The sequence below is a fragment of the Episyrphus balteatus genome, chromosome 1 (assembly GCF_945859705.1).
Source record: "Episyrphus balteatus chromosome 1, idEpiBalt1.1, whole genome shotgun sequence".
Taxonomy (NCBI): Eukaryota; Metazoa; Arthropoda; class Insecta; order Diptera; family Syrphidae; genus Episyrphus; species Episyrphus balteatus.
This window is the reverse complement of record NC_079134.1, coordinates 44,260,036-44,281,386: the sequence shown is the minus strand read 5'-3', so window position 1 is coordinate 44,281,386 and position 21,351 is coordinate 44,260,036. Positions and strand designations below refer to the sequence as shown.

Here is a 21,351-nt window from a genome sequence, read left to right as displayed (position 1 = left end):
AATACAGTAAAATAAGGAGAAAAAAGGGGTAAATCTCGGAATGAATGTTAGTAGAAATTTTTTTTGCTCAATATCTTCCTTTTGCCATTCTATAACATATCTCAAAAGTCTAGAAAAATCTCATGTCCGCTTGTCGCGATTTCAAGGTCATATCGCGAAATGGAGATTTTCAAAATTAGCAAAAATAGGCTATGGTAGTATATACACATATGATACATGATTTCAAGATATTTTTTAATGCTGATTCCAAAAAATCTAAAATCAAGACAATCTGACGTCTCTGGAAAAAGTTATACCTGTTTTTCATCTGTCAACTCATATTATTATAACAGTTGCAAACTTACTGCCGAAAAACCCTTGCATGAAGATTTTAGAATCCATCATTATTAAAATCAAAACAATCCATTACAAAAAATATATATACCTACGAAATAATGGTATTTTTTGATGGAGGAGCAAATTTTAGGATATGCACTAAAGAAGATTCTTGTTCATCTTAGGAATAAGTGCAAATAGGCTAATTTTTTCATTTTAATCTTTGTTTGGATATTCTTTAACTACCCTCAAAAATCTAAAAAAATCTCTGGTCCGCAAGTCCTAATTTTCTTGGTTTGAAAATAAGGTGCAGATTTTAAAAAATTGGAAAACTACACTTCAGATATTTGTGTCAGATCAACATGAATAAGGTGCATTACTTTTCAGGGATGGTCAGGTTGACTTGTTTGTGAGTTTTGTTGGAATTAGTGTTAAAAAATACCTTTAAATCATGTCGCTTATGTTTTTATACATATAAAAATTTAAACTTTTCTTATTAATTTTTTAAAATCTGCACCTTATTTTCAAACCAAGAAAATTAGGACTTGCGGACATGAGATATTTTTAGATTTTTGAGGGTAGTTAAAGAATATCCAAACAAAGATTAAAATGAAAAAATTAGCCTATTTGCACTTATTCCTAAGATGAACAAGAATCTTCTTTAGTGCATATCCTAAAATTTGCCCCTCCATCAAAAAATACCATTATTTCGTAGGTATATATATTTTTTGTAATGGATTGTTTTGATTTTTAATAATGATGGATTCTAAAATCTTCATGCAAAATTTGGTTCATCTACCATAATTTTTAAGGGTTTTTCGGCAGTAAGTTTGCAACTGTTATAATAATATGAGTTGACAGATGAAAAACAGGTATAACTTTTTCCAGAGACGTCAGATTGTCTTGATTTTAAATTTTTTGGAATTAGCATTAAAAAATATCTTGAAATCATGTATCATATGTGTATATACTACCATAGCCTATTTTTGCTAATTTTGAAAATCTCCATTTCGCGATATGACCTTGAAATCGCGACAAGCGGACATGAGATTTTTCTAGACTTTTGAGATATGTTATAGAATGGCAAAAGGAAGATATTGAGCAAAAAAAATTTCTACTAACATTCATTCCGAGGTTAAACCCTTATTTAACTGGATTAAATACATTTGGAAAATTTTCTTTCTTGTATCTACATTAAAAAAAATTTAAACATTTTACAAATTTGTAAGGAACTTATTTATTAGCACTGGACAAATAATCCGATGCTTCCGAACCAAAAAATTAAGCTGTTATTCGTAACAATAAGGGTCCTGATTTTGTCTGTATTAATAGCGGGATTAATATAGGAGTAATAATTGATATTACTTGTGGAAAAGAAAATTTTTTTAAATTCACATCAAAATTACATAGGCAGTTAATCGATTATAATCATGCTATAATCATAATATACTACTTTAAGAGCAGTTTTCTTCACCAAAAGTTGAACTCAACATGAGGATTTGTATTCTCAACTTGAGATTTTGTCTTTCTTCACTCAAAGTTGACAACTTCAACTTTTGATTCTCGACTCTCGAGTTGGTTAACTTCTGGTTGGCTCAAGCAAACTTGAGAGTTGTCAGTCAAATGTCAAATTTTTTTGTTTTAATTTTTGTTTCAAAATTATTTTTGATGCTAAATCGTGGAAAAAACTCTTTAATTCCTGTTTTTATTGAAAAAGTGAGAATTAAATTAAAAAAATATCATAAACATTTTCCGCCGATTTTATTTTTCATCACATCAACATCGCTTTTGAAGGCACACACACTTTTACAGCAAAAAAAAACGATTTGTTTGAAATTCATTCATATGCAAAATGCATACTTAACACCGATTTAAATTTATTACTAAAAGTAATTTGACATTTTGACAAAAAAAAAAAAAATACGCACGATTTAAATAACATACTCGATTGATTTTTAAATCTCAAACTGGCATAATTTATATAAACTGTCACAAATATCCCAGGGATATTTTTCATACTGGAAGTTGGTCAACTTCTGTTTTCTAAACTCGATAGTTGAGAAAAAAAAGTAAGAAAACAAAATGTTCAACTTTTGTTTCAACTTCGAGTTGAATTGAAGTCAACTCTCAAGTTTGCCAACTATCGAGTTTGCTTCAAGTTGAGAAATAGTGAAATAGGCTGTAAAGCTTTGTTTGAAATTAATTATTAGTATTAAAAGTATTTTTTAAGGTTTACGAGTATTATACAAAACTTATTAAATTACGACAAGAGATGATCAGAAGCCTATTACAATGCTTATAGGAGTAAAATTTTTAACTGAGAGGTTAAAACAAGAAAAATCATTCAATATTTGAATATTGTTTATGTGCATCATAGAATAGATTTTGAGTCTTTCAAATGGCACAGTTAATTGGTTTACCTGAAATCAGACTTAAATCAAATTATACTACATTATACATACTATAAAACAGCTATAAGTTTCCTTTAGTTCTGTCCCAACATATTTTATGGTAAAATAGCTGGCAGTTTTTAAATACCTAGACACTTATCACATTTAGGAGTATTAAACAAAATTTATTTAAAAACGATAAGAAGCTTTACAAAATATTTATAGGAGTAGAATTTATGGTTGAGAGGTAAAAAATATCCTATGGTTAAAAATTAGTCCTTTAATATTTTCTTTCTTTATCATGAGCTGCATTTTCTCTAAATTTTGTTTGATATTTTTCATTTAGGAATAGAATTTATTAGGAATTCGTTAACTTTAAAAACAAAGTGAATTTAATAACTTTTCTTAAGAAATTTTTTGTTTTCTCTTACTGAATCTCTTATTTCAACACAGAAGTTGATTTTTGACCATTAACTGATTTTTTTTGTTTGTGTAGTGCAACTAAAATCTTTTCTCAAAATGGCTACTTTTCCCTAGATTCTACCATCTCAATAAATAATTTTTGAAATTGTATACAAACTTTTAAATTTGCATTGTTAGTAATTGGTTATATTTGCACTAAATTGAACAATTTTTCTGATCCTAAATTTGTTTCTTCTTAATTTACATTTATTTAAATCGTTTAAAAAAATCTATACAATAATTGTAAGCATCTAAAATGCTTTGAATCAAAATATATACATTTTTATTTATTTTTTAATACGCATACGCCCCAGTGAACCAAAAATGTACTTCTAATATATTTCGTAAAACAAAACAGATTTTACGAGCTTATCACCATTCATTCTGTAATTGAAGTATAAAATATGCCCTTCAATATAGTGACACGCCATTATTTTAAAGCTTCCTCTTTATACGGTACAATGAGCACTAACCTTGTTCAACCTATATAACCTTGTTACGCGTAACTTCCAAAAAGTACTTAAACATTTTTTTAGATTAAAATTTATTGTTAGGTATTCCGAAATGAAGGTATACAATCTTTGGAATTCTTAAATTTACCGCTGCCCTTTAATCAAAGATAAAGTAAATTAACTCTATGTCTTTATGTGTGTGTGTATTTTTGTAAAAAAAAACCTTCGAAAAATCGAATCGTTTATCCAGCAATAATACAATACAGAGGAGAATAGCTAGCAAAACAAAAGTCGTTTATTTCATTCCAAAACGCACACTAAACGGTATGGCACGCAGCAAAGCCAAAATATGTATAACACAAACAACAACAAAAACTCGGAATAAAAAAGTATAAATTGAAACTTTTAAATTAAAATGCAAATTAAGAAATGAAATTCAACCGTAAACTCTTATCGGTTGCGGATGAAACAAAGGCAACACCATTTAACAAATAAATATAAATATCCTTTTTTTTGTTTGCTGTGTGTGTGTGTTCTTCCAAGGAACTTCTCTTTGTGACTCATCCTTCCTTTTCTGACTTTTAAACGCACGCGTTTGCTGATAATGTGTTTGTTCGCTCTCTGTTTCCGGAATATTCTTTTCTTTCGTTCGTTTGTTCGTTTTTCCTTGACAAGTTATGGATGTTTTTTGTGAGGAGAAAGAGAACATTACTTTCAAACGAATTTTTTTTAATTTGTATCTTTTTTTTTTTTGGGTTCGTCTTGTATCTTGAAAGCCTTATTTCTTGAAAATGGGTGTCAAACGATAGAAAATTTTTAAGGATACAAAAACGAAGGGTGAATGAGAGAAAAAGTTTAAGAAGATAATGGTGTTAATATTCTATTAGCAATCGCAGAACGGGTCAATTTGGCGATCCTTTTTACTTTTTTTTTTTTTTTTTTTTTGGAATTTTTGGAAAAAGAATTTTACACTCATTTTCTTCAGCAATTTTCCCACACAAGATAAAATATCCTACTTAAGAAAAAATATAAAAAAATTAATATTTTTCCTTTTTTTTTGTTGGTGTTTTGCATGACTCGGTCTTGAAAAGGAGTTTTGATATTTTTGTTTGAACGACTTTTTAGGTATTTATTTCAGTTTGGTTGTTGGTGTTTTTTTTTTTTTTTGTGATTTTTTTTCTTGTGTTAGAAAGATACGTCTGCTGGAAACGTCTTTGCCATTAAAATTTATTGGTTGTAAAAGGAAGAAGAACTTTTACAGCTTTATGTTTCGTTTTCGTTTCGACTTTCAAGAGAAACAGAAACATTTAATAAAAAGTTGTATATTAAGGTTGATTTGTGTTTAAGTGTTGCAAAAGAGTAGTTAGAAAACTTGTTTCAAGTATATTCCTACATAGAGAATAACTGAATCGAGAATTATGTATTCGATTGTATTGTCTATCCTAGACGGATCTAGAATAGTTTTTTTTTTTTGTTGGTTTTAGTTTTTTGGTACTTAATTTTAATATTATTTTGTAAATGAAGAACAATGTACGAGAAGAAGTGGATAATGTTGAAATAAATGGACATTCTTGCGGATCGTTTTTCAGCAATATGGAAATAGTGATTATATTTAAGAGTAATTTTTCTAAAAGTTCATTAAAACTCAGTTTTTTTTTTTTTAAGAAATGGTATTTCTTTCAGATATGATGTTTTAATACGTGGTTAGTAAAGGTAGTTTAACGACATTTCCAGAAGACCTGCAGTTCGCATTTGGATATTCAGTTTGGATGGGTGGAACTTCCCGAAAAGCTCTGAAGTGCGAGAACCAATGGCAGACAGAATTGTCCGTCATTTTTTTACACTCTTTATCTGTCGTAACTTCATGTCTAGTTATTATCTAATCCTATTCAATCATACCTACATCGCAAATAAAATGCAAAAAAGAAGAAGTTCACTGGGGCGTATACGTAACCAAAACAAGTTGACTAATTTGATTGTAAAATGTTTTATACAAAATAATACCAGAGTCAAATAAATACAATCAGTTCGAATCAAGGAGCACATTGGTAGTAAAGCAAATATAATTCAGAAAAAATGGAAGCAAAAGAAGTACTTATAAAAAGTTAAAATCTTTTAATGAATTGATGAAATTTCAAAAAATATGGGAACTCTTAAATTAGTTCGAAAAAAATTGGAAAAATTCCTAAAAAAATTTTCATATCAAACAAGTATTAAATTCTTATCATCATTCATTACATTGAAAGTATTTTTAAGATGTAGGTAATAATGTTATATTTATTGCATGCAAACAATTTTGTTTAAAAATTATATTAATTTTTTTTTGTTGAAAATATATTATATTTTTTTAACTTGAATATCTCAAGAAAATTAAATTTTCCTCTCTAAGAATAGCAAATTTTTAAATACAAAATAACATAATTTTGAAATGCAAAAAAAAAAAAAATAAAAAAAAACATTGTTTGCATTGATTAAAACATCTTTGTCTCATATTTTAACAAAACTCTTTTGATGGATCTCAACATTGCACATATGCTTTGAATGTAAACCCCTCTTTGCTGTAGACAAATAGTGTAATACCTAGTTTGACACAAATTCAAATGAACATTGTTTTACAGAGAATGAAAAATTAAAAAAAAAAAAAAAAAACTCTTTATGAGTAAACAAAACTCATATTCATGTGTGTACTCCCCGTACAAATAGTGACGAGTTGATGATGAATGTTAAGAATTCGCGCTCTATTTCAGTTCATATATGAACGTATAAATAAATGATGCATAAATATTATTATTGTTTCAACACCGCGACAAAGGCAACAAACACAATAATACACACACAACACCATATCATCATTCTATTGTGTATCACCTAAAAGCTATAAATATGCATCACAAGACGCACTATTCCAACTATCAACTCCAAACACACATCTCAAAAGTGTCCCCATTGTGCAAAGCAACGTCTCGTAGTCGTCTATTTGCATTGTGATATCCTTTAAGGAGTATATGGATGTGTGTGTGTATATACTGATAAATTATTATTAATGCTTTTGACAGAGAATGCACACATTACTGATTCCTTGTTGTCCTAGAGTCCCAGAGTTATAGACTTTGTTTTTGTTGTTTGGGGGTAAAAAGCTGCACTTCGCCCATCAGCATCATTATTATCATCATCACTCTGAATGACTTTGCAAACATCAGAACCTATTCACACCAAAATGCCACACACTAACATACACTCAACCAATCCTGCCAAAAGAACTTTCCTAGTGAAAACTTTAAAAAAAAAAATAAAAATATAGAAAATAAAATAAAAACAACAACAAAACTATTTCAAAAAGGATATTCTGTTCAATGTCTGGCAAATTATCCATAGAAATCATCGCTTCCGTTCGCCTTTTTGCTTGGCTTTCTCTCTTCTTTCAAGCACGACATCATGTGTCGTGTCAAACAGACTATGACGCAAAATGATGAACATCGTTTTCAAAAACACACACACACTTTTATTTTTTCTATATAAGAAGATGTGAGAGTTTACTGCACCCAATGGACCAATGAAAACTTTTTTTTTTTAATATTTTATTTTTTATTTTTTTTTAAGTTTTTAAGTTTTATTTTTCATCGAAGTAAATTGAGTGCAAGAATATTTTCCTTTCTTGGAAAAGGAGAGTGTGCGGTGGATGTGAAAGGATGACGAATAAAAATGAAGAAATAGCAAGAAAGTAGTGGTGGGTAGTGTGATGGTGATTCTTTAAGTTTCGAACAAATATAACGTAAGTACCTACATTGAAGGATGAAGACGGATGTATTACATTTTTCTTCTTCTCACACATGTGTTTGTGTAAAGTCATGATAATGTAAGATATATTCACATATACACTTGCATATCTTGTTACTAATAGTTTAGGGAGTATATATTATTTTTTTTTTCTTATTGTTGCGGTTTTCTTGGTGTTATTTCGGGTCTTTTATATGAAGGTTATTTTGAAGCCTTGGGGCAAAAATCAATGCAATTATAAAGAATATATGTATGCTTCATGGATACAATATTGTTGAATGTGCACCTAACTATACTCATATGGAAAAGTTTTTAAACTCTACTTCCGCCACAAAACGGAAACTTTTAAATTTCTTATAAGAAGCTAAAGTTGTATGAAATTAAACGAAATTTTATAAAAAGAAATTTTTTTTTTTATTGAAGAATCTTTAGATCATGGTGTAACTATTTGTTACATGATACGTATGTAACCTATTAGTGAAGCTTATTTCTTAAAAGTGGAGTTTACTTTTCCATTGAAAAGCAATTTTCAATGATTAATTGAGATAATAAGTGCAAGTTTATTCGTGGTAAACTGAGATAGGGATACAAATTTAAGTAATTGCTCATAAAGTAAACCTTCGATTATATTTACTTTGAATTTTTAACTAACATTGCTTGTCACATAGGAATGTAGATAAAAAGGCACTTGTCATTATGTTCTTAGAATTGTCTTTTATAACCAAATTAAATTAAAAATGTATTCACAATTACTGCCAATTTCGAAGGAAACTTCTAATTATAATTATGTACTGATGAATTATAGACCAGTCAAATAAGGGTTTTACCTCGGAAAGAGTGTTAATTGAAATTTGTATGTTCAATATCTTCGTTTTGGCATTCTAAAATTTACCTCAAAAGTCTAGAAAAATCTCAAGTCCGCAAGTCGCGATTTTCAAGGTCAAACAGCGAAATTTAGAATTACGAAATAAGCAACAATAGAAAATGGTATTATATACTCATCACATAATATGATACATGATTTGCGGACATGAGATTTTTTTTAGATTTTTGACATAAGCTATAGAATATCCAAAGAAAGATATGCAGTTACCAAAAAAATTAGCCTTTTAGGGCTAGGCTTTTGAGGTTAGTTAAAGAATGCAAAAACGTTTAGCAGAAAAAATTTTTATCAGCATTCATTCCGAGTTTTACCCTTTTTTTTACCTTATTTGACTGTAGATTACTATTAGTAATTTAATTTGAATGTAATTGGAAGCATTTTTAAATCATTTAGTTTCAAAATGTATTATTAACTCAACTGTGATCATAATAATTATAAATTTATTGAACTTCTTTTCCCATTTATTAATCGAATTAAAATTAACCTCCAATTGGCTCCTCAATTAAACATCGTGTTTAATTCTCCAAACGTTAGATTGCTCTAGAAATATTAGTCAAAGCATTTTCTATTTCATTTGCAAAACATGTTGGTAATCTTAACAATTACTGTTTTAGAAATGCTTGTGTTGGATACGTATACGCCCGAGTGAACTCCTTTATACCAGCGTTATAGGTAGAATAGAATAAGTTAGGGACTACGGTAGTTTTTTTTCAAAAACGGCTCTTACGATTTTGATTTAACAAAATGCATGCAATGTTGCAAATTAGATCCTAGTTTTGAAATAAAAACCATTTTTGCTGGACTGTTATTAACAGTACTTGCCATAGAACACTTTTCTTGATGGCTAACTTTCTCGTCAACAACGTAATCGATTTTAATGAACATTTTTGTACTAAAATGTCAAAATTTTAATACTTCAAACATATATTTTCAAAAAAAATTCAAGTTTTTGTTTAAAAAATCAATTTTTTTAAATTGGATTAGTTAATTTTTTGAACAATGTTCAAATTTAATTTTTTTTTTTTTTGAAAATTTGTACATAAAAAAACAATTTTTTTTAACAGCTCTTACGAACCGATACTTCCAAAAAGGAGGAGGTATTCAATTCATATGTATTTTTTTTATTTTTGTTACCTCATAAATCATAACTTTGGACTGAGTGAACCAATTTTGTATTGGAATACTGGAACCCAGTTTTGATCCATGGAAGTCGGTTTTGTTTTGTGATAAAAATGATTATCAAAAAAAAAAAAAAACAACAGAATTCTAAATTCTAATTCTTTGGTATACACATTTTTTTGGCAATTATCGTTTGGATGTTAAAAATCACTTAATGAGATGTTTATTTAATTTTAAATTACTTTTCAATTTTTAATAAATTTCTCATAAAATTCAATAAAAAATATTCTTTTATGAAATTATTATTTTCTTTAGTATATTAAGCAATTTTTAATATAAGAGTAAGTATGTGCCACCTAGTCAAGCATTTTTTTTTTTTTCAACTAGGAGGAATATTGAGAAAAATGTATACTGCATTTAAGTTTTGGACTAAACTTTGATTTAAAAATTTTTTCACACATGTATATATTTTACTTTTAGCTGTTTCGAGTATAAAATTGCAGAAAATTGAGCACCTGGAACGCCAGACATGCAAAATGGTGTTCTTATTGGATTTCATAGAACTTTCAAACTGTAAGTGAGCTTGATAAGGTGGTATTCAATGGTGACGGTTGAACTGCAACCCGAGTATTCCTCGAATTTCTTTTTCGAATTTCGAATGAATTTTTTATCAGTTAATAATAATTTTTTAAAAAATTTTTTACTAAGAGATTATTAATGGAGTTAATTGTTTTTCATTAGAAACTAATTTTCACAAACTCAAATATTCATTTTGTTTTACTCTTAGCTCCTGTTTGTGTTTAAGATTAAAAGGTCTTAACCTTCTCTGCTTATTACAAGCATACAAATTTATTTGTTTGTTAATTAACATTATCTTATCAGATCAGTATTTTCATTAAAAACAAACGCAATATAAAATATAATTTCAAAGTAATAACCCCAAACCAAATAAAATTGTCTAAGGTTTTATTATCCATCTTTAACATTATACCTTTTAATACTAACATATCATATATTTTTTAAAGGAATGCTTTTAAAAGCATTTATTTTCCTTGTAAAGCTTACATATATAATCTCATTCTCCCAAAAGACCTTGTTTTCAAAACTGTAAAATTAATTTGAAAATGTTAAACTTTTTTTTTTTTTCTTCGTTTTTATATATTTTTTGTGTTGACGTACAAAATCCTCTTCTTCGGCACCATACTGTTCAACTTGATTCAAATGTGTTGGTATATGTGTGCGCATAAATTACGAGCCAGTCACACTGCAAAGCCTTTAAAGAAGAAGTGAATTAGAAAATCTCTTAGGTAATTGGAGCATGAACGCCATATGGCATCTATTATGCAAGTGCTTCTCTTTGGAAATCTCTTTTTCCCTGATCTCGTTTCGTCTTTTTTTTTCATTTTATTTTCTTGCTAATTTTTTTTTTTTTATTTTAATTTTTATTTTATAATGAAAAAGATGTTATTCCCATGACGACAACAATTTCCAACATCATTCCCTTACATCCACTTTAATCCTTTTATAAAGAGGACATTCTCTTTTTCTTTCTTTTTTTCTAAGTGTTTACCACAATTAAAAGAAAAATCATTGCCTTAATCCTTTTTTCTCGTTGATATTTTTTTTTTATTTTTTAATATTTGAGAAATTATCCTAAGTGGCATTTGGGATTTGTTTTTTTTCTTTCTCATTTCATAATGGGATAGGCAGTGAGTGAAATTGAGAGCTTCCACAAGTTACACTCATTTAAACAGCGACCAGTTGTCTGGAGTCTAGACTGTAATCAGGATACATTTCTATTCTCCTTTGGTTTTTTATTTTAGTTGTTTTCATTCAAAATAAAATATACCTTCGAGAAAAAGGATTTTAATTTAGAATTAAATAAAAAAAAATATTGTTTGTTTTTGTCAATGCCATACCTTTTTCAATTAGCTTTCTATTAATTTTTTTTTCTTGTTGATTCTTGCCATAGGGCATATATCAACAGAAAAAAAAAAAAGGACTACGAGTTTTTTAAGGTTGACAAATTTCATATAGGGGCAAGGTAATGTATAATATAGGGGCTCTCTTTTCACCAAGAGAACAATGTCTGTTTTATGATTTTGAAACAGATTGCAAGGATATACTTAATTTTAATATTTAATTAGTTGTAAAAGCTCCTTGGAGATAAAATTCAACACAATGATTTATTATTTTATTTAATTTTTTTTTTCTGCTGGCATTTTTTGACCTTCATTTTTAGAGATTATTTTCCTTTACCAATTCAAGGGAATAAGCTATTATTTTTAATTCTTTAGAAAATTGTTATAAAACATTCTTGGAATTTATTTTTTTATTTTGATATCAGAATTTATTACTTTCTTTGTTGAATTTATATTTGAAATTTATTTCTTGATTCTGTTTTTTTTTTTCTATAGCAAAGGTGTGAGTTGTATTAAAATACCAGAGTAAAAAGGACAAAATAATAAATTTAAAATTTAAATAAAGAATTTATATTTTATGCATTGAAGCATTTTTGATTTCAAGGAGACATTTTTTTTTTAAATGTATTCAATTTAAATAACGTTCTTAAGAGGGTGAACAAAACTTATATGAAGTACGCTAGGATGGTCCTTAAAATCGAAATTTTGTAATTAAGTTGGCCCTTATGATCATTTCAAAATCGATTCAATACAGTTTGCCCCTAAATTTGAGAAATATTTTAATGCTTTCAAGTACCAAGACTTTGTATTTGTACTTCAGTACTTCGTACTGATAAGTAGGAAAATCGAAATTGTACTGAATGTTTTTTAAGTACATCATTGTAAAATGAGTACTTATTCTCCAACAAACTTGTACAGTTGTTTGAAAGAATTGCTGTTCAGGTTTTATAAGTAGGTACTATATTAAACTTGAACAGTACTTTAAGTTTTTGATGAGTTATAGTACGTACTCTATTTTTTGTTAAATTTTAATATTAAATATTTTTTTATTTGATAAAACAAACAAATGATATTGTTTGACAGAACAACTATGCACATAGCAAATTGAATTACTTATCAAGTAATTGAGAGGTACTCATTATATAGTACAAATTTTAAAAAATATTTCTAAGGTACTTTGATACTTATGTATGTTTCCAGTACTTGGGTCTTGAAAAATACTGGCACCGATACCTTTTTCATGTTACAGTACCATTATTGAGTAGGTACTGGTTCTTGATAGTACTGAAATTCTGAAATATTGATCTTACAAATGCTTATTGAAAAATCCGTTACACATTTTATACTCACTACTTCAAAAGTTGGTACAAATTTAGATTTATCACAATAAAGTACATACCTGCAAAGAAAAAAAAAAAAACGAATAAAAATTAACATTTTTAATTTTGTTTGTTTAGTGTAGAAAATTATAAGAAAATATCATTGCAACGAAACAACAAAAAAGACAAAGATATTAATGCGCGCAAGAAACCATCATAATTGTTTGTCTTTAAAACATGAAACCCTCAATCAAATCTCTAACTGAGTGAATAAAAGGAGAAGAAAGAGCAAAGATTATTATTATTATATTTCCTCAAAAAAAAAAAAAAAAAATCCCTAGAAAAAAAAAAGTTGATTTCCCCAAGGTATGTATGACTGACTACTAGGTAAGGTACTAGGTACCGTAAAAGCACCTTCTATACATTCTATATCACCGTGCATTCATTCCCAAAACGATAAGAGATCGGAGAATTTTCCATTCTTTTTGAAATTACATTTTTTTTTTTTTGTTGTTTCTTTTTCATTTTTCATTTTCATTGACGGTAAAGAAAAAAAAAATGAACCAAAAAGTTAAGAACGAAAGGAAAAAAAATAAATAAAAGTTAAAAAATATTGTATACGCAATGGAAACTGGAAAATAGGTTTTGTATACTTTTACCGTCTAACTAAGAAAGAGGGAAAGACGGAAAAGATATATTTTCTTTAAGATACAATAATACAAAAAGAAAATCATTACACACCGTGTTATTAGTCTTCTCAGATGTCCTTTCTTGTTGAATACTTTTTCTTGTATTTTCCAACAAAAAATAAAAAAAAAAATAAAGAAAAAAACGATTACCCAGACGACGACGACGATGAAAAACGAAGAAGAAGACGAGAATGTCTCTTTACCTATCCTAACTGTATTCACTTTTTTTTTTAAAGAACATTATACGAGCAATTTTAAATTGATAAAATTTTCGTTTTTCTTTTTTCAATTTTTTTTTATTTTTCTCTCAGAAGAATTATTTTTCTTGTGGTTGTTTGGAAGAAAAGAGAAGTAAAGTATGAAGGGTTTTTTGTTTTTGAACATGATAAGAAGATTCAATAGGAGACACACGCAGACCCTTCACTTTGAGGAGAAGATTGAATGAATATCTTCTTCTCCATCACCTTTTTGGAGAGAGAGTTCGAATTAAGTGAAAAATGGGATTTGGCGCCGTAATTTAACCGTGTCGTCCTGGGCAATGGCTGATTTCCGTTTGGCGGATATTATATTATATCTCGAAGGAGGTGTGATTTTTACACAGGTTGGTCGTTCTTTATATTCTTTGTTCTTGTTTATAGTTGACTTAGGGAGTTGGTTATCTATATAGTTATTTATTTTTGTCTTTCTTTTTCACGACTTTTAATGATTTTAAAAGAAATTTAATTGATTTGAAGAACGTACGCTCTAACCAAATAGAGTAGTGTTGAGTTCACAATAAATGTATCAGTGTTATAAGCAGATTAATAATATTGCCTCTGTAAAACTTTAGAGAAGCAAAAGTGTTTGTAGAAAACTCCTTATACCTGAAATCTACCAGACAACTCAGAAATATAACTCGAGGTTCTTGAGAACGTGGGATAGTATATTTTAACTAGTGATGGGAACTATCGAAAAGTTCATTCATTTATTCATTCGAATAATAACTATCGAGTGAAAACTATCGAATAAACTATCGGATAAAAACTATCAAATAAACTATCGAATAAAATAACTTTTTGAATGAAAAAACTATCGAATAAAAAAACTCCGAATGAAAAAAAACTATCGTTTAAAAAAACTATTTGAATGAAAGAACTATCGAATAAAAAAACTATTTGAATGAAAAACTATCGTATAAAAAAAAATATTCGAATGAATAAACTATCGAATAAAAAAACTCCGAATGAAAAAAACTATCGTTTAAAAAAACTATTTGAATGAAAGAACTATCGAATAAAAAAACTATTTGAATGAAAAACTATCGTATAAAAAAAAATATTCGAATGAATAAACTATCGAATAAAATAAACTATTCAAATGAAGGAACAATTGTACAAAAGAATTATTTGAATGAAATAACTATCGAATAAAAAAGTCTATTCGAATGAAAAACTATCGAATGGAACTAATAACTAAATGAATGAATGATTAAAAACTATCGAATGAATGAGTATTTTACAACTATCGATAGATTGATAGTTTTTATTCGATATTTCAAATCACAATTTTCAAGTCTAGAAAAGTTTAAAAAGCAGAACCTTAGTTAGGATGAATAGAACCTAAAATATCACTAAGCGTCCAAAAATAGGAGTGTTAATAAAGGAGCGTTGAATTAACCCCAAGCGAAATGACGTCGAATTTGAAATTACTTTTAACTACTGTGAATTATATTAATTTAGAAAAACAACAATATTTCTCATTCTGCTAATTGAATTAAATAATAAATTGATTTTCTTTTGGGACAAGGTTTACTATGAAATTAGAACATTGTTTCTTCCGAGAATTAGCCTTGTTCTAATTTGTTTGAAATATGTTTATTTATAGTTTTTGGACTATAAACTTTTATATTTTTTCTAAGGGGTTATTTAATTTAAAATACTGACCCAAATATATACACCAAAAACCACAACCTTAAACAACTTCCATAAAATCAACAAATCATATGCATTTAATTTCCATCAAAGAAAAATCAGAGAAAAATGAAATTAATAAACAAAAAAAAATATTGAATCTCTTAATACTTTTCAATTAGTTTCTCTGCATAATTCACAAATATTCCACTTCATTTCCTCCACAAAAAAAAAAAAAATAGCCACACACACACAAAGTCCTTATTCAAAATTTACCTGAGAAAAAAAAAATCCTGTTAAAAAAGTACTCGAACTGTATTTGGCTTAATGCACAAACAAAGAATAAACAATTTCCAGAACATTCATCAACAGTCCCATTTTGTTTGTTTTTTCTTTTCCTCAACGAATCCATTTCTTCTTTTTTTTGTTTAATTTTTGGTCTCTTTTTTTATATTGGAGGTACTATGTATGTATATCTGCAGGTGAATCATGGAGGAAAATTTCGAGAAAAAGTCTTTGGTAGAAATTAATCTCTACAATATTCTAGATACCCGTCGTCGTTTTCATTCTTATTCTACACTGAAGCAAAAATATGCATTATCTTAATAAAAATTTATGTTCTTTTGGTAAAAGTTTTTGAAGATAAGTTTAAAAAATAATTGTTTTTGGAGTTTACGAAATCTCGAAGTCTAAGATAAAAAACCCAAAAAATTCAAATATACATATTTTGCAAAAAAAATCTAAAAACTGTAAAATTTCAACCTGCCAAAGTTAAAAGCCAGAAAACTCACCCTTAAATTTATGACTGAAAATATAAAGTCTAAAAACCAGCCACGAAATACAGAAAACATAAAAATAATCTCGAAAATCCGAGCTTTTAGAATATAAAATTCAGAACGTCAAAAATTCAAAAAAAAAAAAAAAAAACACATTACAAGAACATCGAAAATCCACAAAACCCAAAATTTTATGCCAAAAAACTAAAAATTTTCAAAGCCGAAAATCTTGCCCAAAAAAATAACCCAGAATCCATAAAACCCAAAATCTTTACGAAAACCAAGAATCTGAAAGCCAAAACCAATCAATTGCCTGCCTAAAATTGACAAGGAATTCTAATTTTAAAAGTTTTTGAAATATGAGGCCATCTTAATTTTAAAATTTCGGGATGTTAAGTTTTCAAAATTTTAGGTTTTACAAAATTAAGTTTTTTTTTGTATTGAGTCTTATAAATCGTTATACATATATTCTTTACAAGATTTTGTTCCAGTGTAATCATTTTTCGGAAGTCAAAATTTTTGCACACGATTATTTGTTTTCTCTTAACTGGCTCTTCTGAAATCCTGATGCTTGTTGATTTCATAAACTGAAGACCGGAAAGTATAAAATAATGGGTCTTCCAATCCTTTTTCCGTTTTACAATTTTTTTTTTTTTTTGGTCCATTTAACTATGAGTATCTACCCAATTTTTTTTTTTTTTTGTTTTAATTTCAAAGGATCAAAAGAAAAAGAAAATAAATGAAAATGCTCATTTTTTTGCCAAAAAAAAAACTCACAAACATATATACACATTTAGATGCCAACAACTTACCGCGGTTAACTAATGACATTTGTTTTGAAAAGTCATTTGCAGGATATGGGTTTTTGTTGTTTCCTTTTCCACAAAAAAAAAGTAAAAAAAAATCCCAACAAATGATGTTCAGGATGCACAACTGAATGAATGATCCTTTAGTTTAGTTTTCCGTTCAACTTTTCGAAGGATGTTTTTTTTTTTTTTATTTTACTTTTTATTTTGGTTTTCGTTGAAGGAAAATTTGTTTTGGATTCAATGATATGTCAAAGAGAACTTTTTATGTGTGTATGTGTGTGATAAGTTTATAGGAAAAAGAGTAAAAGCTTGTCAATTGGAACTGACAATTGAACCTTTCTCATTCGAATGTAATATTAAATGCAGCAATTTCAAAGGATTAAAAGAAATTTATCAACCAAACAAAAAAAAAAATAAAAACAGTAAGGATTCTCTTGTTTACTCCTGTTTAAGTCATATACACACACGGAAAGCAGACGATGAAAATCGAATATGTTTCGTATATACCTTACGTACATATACGGCATTTTGTTATCATGTTAGTGCTCCATGAACCATGTTTTCTCATTTTTTTTTTTGTTTTTGTTTTTTGTTTTTTGTATTCAATTTAATTTACTGAGTTCATTTTCGGGGAAATATTTGGCAAAAGAATTGAATAAATTGAAAATCATTAGTGGTAATGTTATTTTCAGTTGCAATGTCGTTTATCTAAATTGAAGTGAGGAATTGAGTACAATATTGGAGAGAATTCAGATGGTTTTTTCGTAAATAGGTACTTTTTTTGTTGGTTGGATTTCTATGGCTTTCGGTATAATGGTTTTGATGCCAAATAATGTAAGAATATGACCGACGACCGACGAATAAACTTGTAACCAAAAACCTATCTGTTAAGGATATAACATTTGAGTTGGTTTTTTTGGTTGAAAGTGTGTTCCATTAATCGTATTTAGTGAAGCAATTTATTAAACTGACCATAAATACCTAAATACTTATACAACTGAGGTATGTATAAACACGAATTATACAGGGCTCCGAATTGGGTTTATATTATAAAATAAGGTCGAAGGAATATTTCCATTATTCCTTTTTTTTTAAGTCTTTGATAATAAATTACCAACCATAAATTATAAAATTAATATTTTCAATATTCTGAACTTGTTTTCTTACCATTTTCTAGAAATCATTCAAATTCACAACATAAACAGTCCTTGAGAAAAGAGAAACCTAACTTTTTTTCATATATCCTTAATTTTGTTTTGATAGAAATTACATTACATGCGTAATAAATTTGATTTTTATAGGACTTTTAATGCCTTACATACGCACATAAAAATAAAAATCAATGTTTCTCAATTAAATTTAGTATGTGCTTCAGACTAATGCTTTATATTTTTTTTTCTTTCCAAATGAAGATTGAAGACAATTTTCTTTTAAGTACTACATGAATAACGAAAACAATTCTATTTGTCACTAATTTTTTTTTTTTGCTGTAACCATTAATAACGCAGAATGAAAAAATATAAAGCCTTCTCTTGACAACTTCCATTTAGTCATTCTTAACTTATCACAACACATTACTCATCGTCGTCATCACATACATATAACTCTTGAATAACGACTATTTCCTTAAATTATACACAATTTATTTGTACAAGCAGAAAAAAAATATCCTTTAGAAAATAAATAAACACTATACACTTTGAACCATCGATCACTTTAACACTAACATTTTACTTCTGATAAAAGAAAAATACTATATGTCTTCATGTATTTTTATAGCAAAAGTGTCCTTTTTCCTTCATTCTTTTTGGGTAGAAAACTTGAAAAGAAAAATATACATGCATCATTTGCATTTTAACAAAAAAATAAAAAAAAAAATTGAGAAAGACACATAAAAGCCCTTTAATGTACCATATAGTCTTCTCTTCTCAAAAAAAAAAGCAACAGCACATATTCACATCATCATGCACTCGTATATTCGTATCCTTAAAGCAACACAAATCCATTTCATTGAATCAAATTGTCCGATTCTCATGTACTGTACTTGTACATTGCCTTCATCTATTTTTACTCGAATGATAAATTGCACACAATCACATATCAGTGAGTTGTAAAAAGATATAGAAAGGACAGAGAGACTTTATAAAATGAAGTGAGGAAGTTCTTAGTATTTGAATAAATGTAGTATGTATGTCCTTTTTGTTAGTTTTCCACATTTTCTAAAATAGATGCAACATTTTTTCCTTGACTAAACAAGATGAGATGTATTTTTGAATTAGATTATTTATTTTTTTTTTCTTCTTTTTTGAAGTTGCCAGTATTTTTAACACAAATAAACATCATCGGCAAATGGATTTTCTTTTTCATAATTGTAATTTTGCTGGAATAAAAAAAGATCATCATCATCTACATAAATTACATTTCATATGCAACATAGGCTGTAACAAAATAATAAAAATTTTATTTTAAAAAAGGACGTTTTTTTGCTTTTATTGAACCTCTATAAAACTTCAGATGAAGTTGCATTTTTTGTTGAAAATATGAGCTGATTAATTTTATTTTATAATAATTATTTTTGAGAAACTTAATTTTCTGATGTCCTTGAAAGTATTTAATTTGGCATTGAATGACTTTTTTAAAGAATCTCCGTTTAACTTTTATTGAAGTTGGATACTTTTCTTAATCTCAGCGATGACTTTGTTTTTTTTTTTTTTTAAATACTCATTATTTGAAATAAATGATTTTTCGGTAAGCTTCCAAAGAACTTCCTTAAGACTTCCAATATATTAATTTTTTTTTTAATTATGGTATTATTATTATATACAATTTTATTTTGAAAAATGTTGATCCATGAAGATGTTGAAAGTCTTTTTTTGTGGTAGATATTGTTTTGAAGTTGAGTAAATAAAAAATTTACTAGTTGTTATCTGCTTCTTTAAAACTTTCATAAGACTTCAACTTTAACTGAATTTTTCTGATATTATTATTTTTATGATATATATTTTTTTATTTATATGATTATAGGTTAATACAACATAAGTTCCATTAGACTCTTTCCTCTACAGAACTTTAATTAGGCTGACACTAAAATAAAATATTGTTTTTCTGATAAAGGAGATCATTAATTGGTATTTTATTTTATTCTATCCTTTTTGAGATTTCTCTAATTTTTAGTTTTTTTTTTTTTGTATTCTTTTGCTTCCAAAGAGCTTCCATTAGAACTTAACTTGAGCTGAATGCTTTTATATATGATGTTGCATTGTTTGATTGAATAACTTTTTGAGAAACTAAAGTCCAAATTTTTGCCAAAGCTCTTAAAACTCGGCTCAACCAAAAATTTTGTTTAAAAAAGTATCCTTAAACCAAGTTACAAGGTACTAAAATCTTACATTGCTTCTATAGAACTTCCATAAGACTGCAATGGAAAATAAATTCTCTCATAAATTTTGGAATATCTTTACTTTAATTTGGTATTGAAGAATTCAGATTTTATTAAGGCTTTTCAATTTATTAAGTGATATGCTTTTGCTACTACAAAATTTGGATGAGATTTTAACTAAAGTTGAATGCTCTTAAAGCATCAACGTACGAGATTTCCAAATGAGGAGGTTTCTGAAGTATTCCAATCTTTCCCAAAATATATAATTTCATATAAATAAAAATGAACTAAATTCAAAACTAAAATAAACCAAGACCGACTTTAACCCCCTTAAGGATTTAAATTTTAAATTTTCAAAAGTTTAGTTCCTAACCTACCTACATAATAAATAGCTTAAAACCTGTTAAAAATACGAATATTCACTTAAAAAAAGAACAAAGTATATCAAGAAAAGTTATCTAAAGTTAAAACCTTAACTTAATTCCTCATAAAAACCCACCCACAAAAAGATAATCATGTTCGTTACAAACTATCAAAATTTTATCATCTCACACAAGAGGAGTATAATCTCTTCAACTTTGTTTTTCTTTTTATTAAATAAAACCTCATTACTACTTAGTTTGGAGATTTTTTAATTGTAAATTTAATTAAATCCTAAATTTTATATTATCCTATTTTCTCATTCACAGTTAATGTTCATTGCAAATTGTGCATAAAAATACACACACACTTAAGGGAATTTACATAAGGTATAAGGTATTTATTGCAATCTCTCTTCTCTATCTCTCTCTGTGAAAAATAAAAATAAAAAAAAAAACAGAAGTAATATCTTCGTTTAAGAACTTTCCAACATCACTCTTTTGCTTCCGGCACTTTTTGTACACAACAATATTCCTCTCGCACACTGAATAGTGCCAATTAGAGATACGTTTTTGCATTAAAAAACATTCTCATCCTTGAGTTCGTCAAGCTAACAAATAATTACAGAATAAGGGATTTCAAATTATTTAAATCTATTCGCATAACTTTTTCGAGTTTTCTGCAATGGTGTTTTGGAGAGGAGAAGCATGTTGCAGAGTGCATAGCTAGTTATCGTAAAATGTGGTAGAATATAGCGACAGAAGCTTGTTGGAAATACCTTAAAATATTATATCCCTGCTCACGTCGCAT

The 21,351-nt window shown here is 27.5% G+C and overlaps 1 protein-coding gene across 7 annotated transcripts in view; it reads right to left on the bottom strand.

Moving 5' to 3' along the window:
• Positions 1–21,351, bottom strand: part of LOC129905842 (neural-cadherin-like) — a 658,269-nt gene that overhangs the window by 368,301 nt on the left and 268,617 nt on the right. Inside the window, exon 12 of one of the 7 annotated variants that reach the window (XM_055981445.1) lies at positions 12,582–12,719. The exons of the other annotated variants lie outside the window; for them this stretch is intronic. Coding sequence (XP_055837420.1) covers positions 12,670–12,719 — 50 coding nt within the window. The 3' untranslated portion in view covers positions 12,582–12,669. Of the gene's footprint in view, positions 1–12,581; positions 12,720–21,351 lie in introns of those variants that run through there. 7 annotated transcript variants of the gene reach the window in all.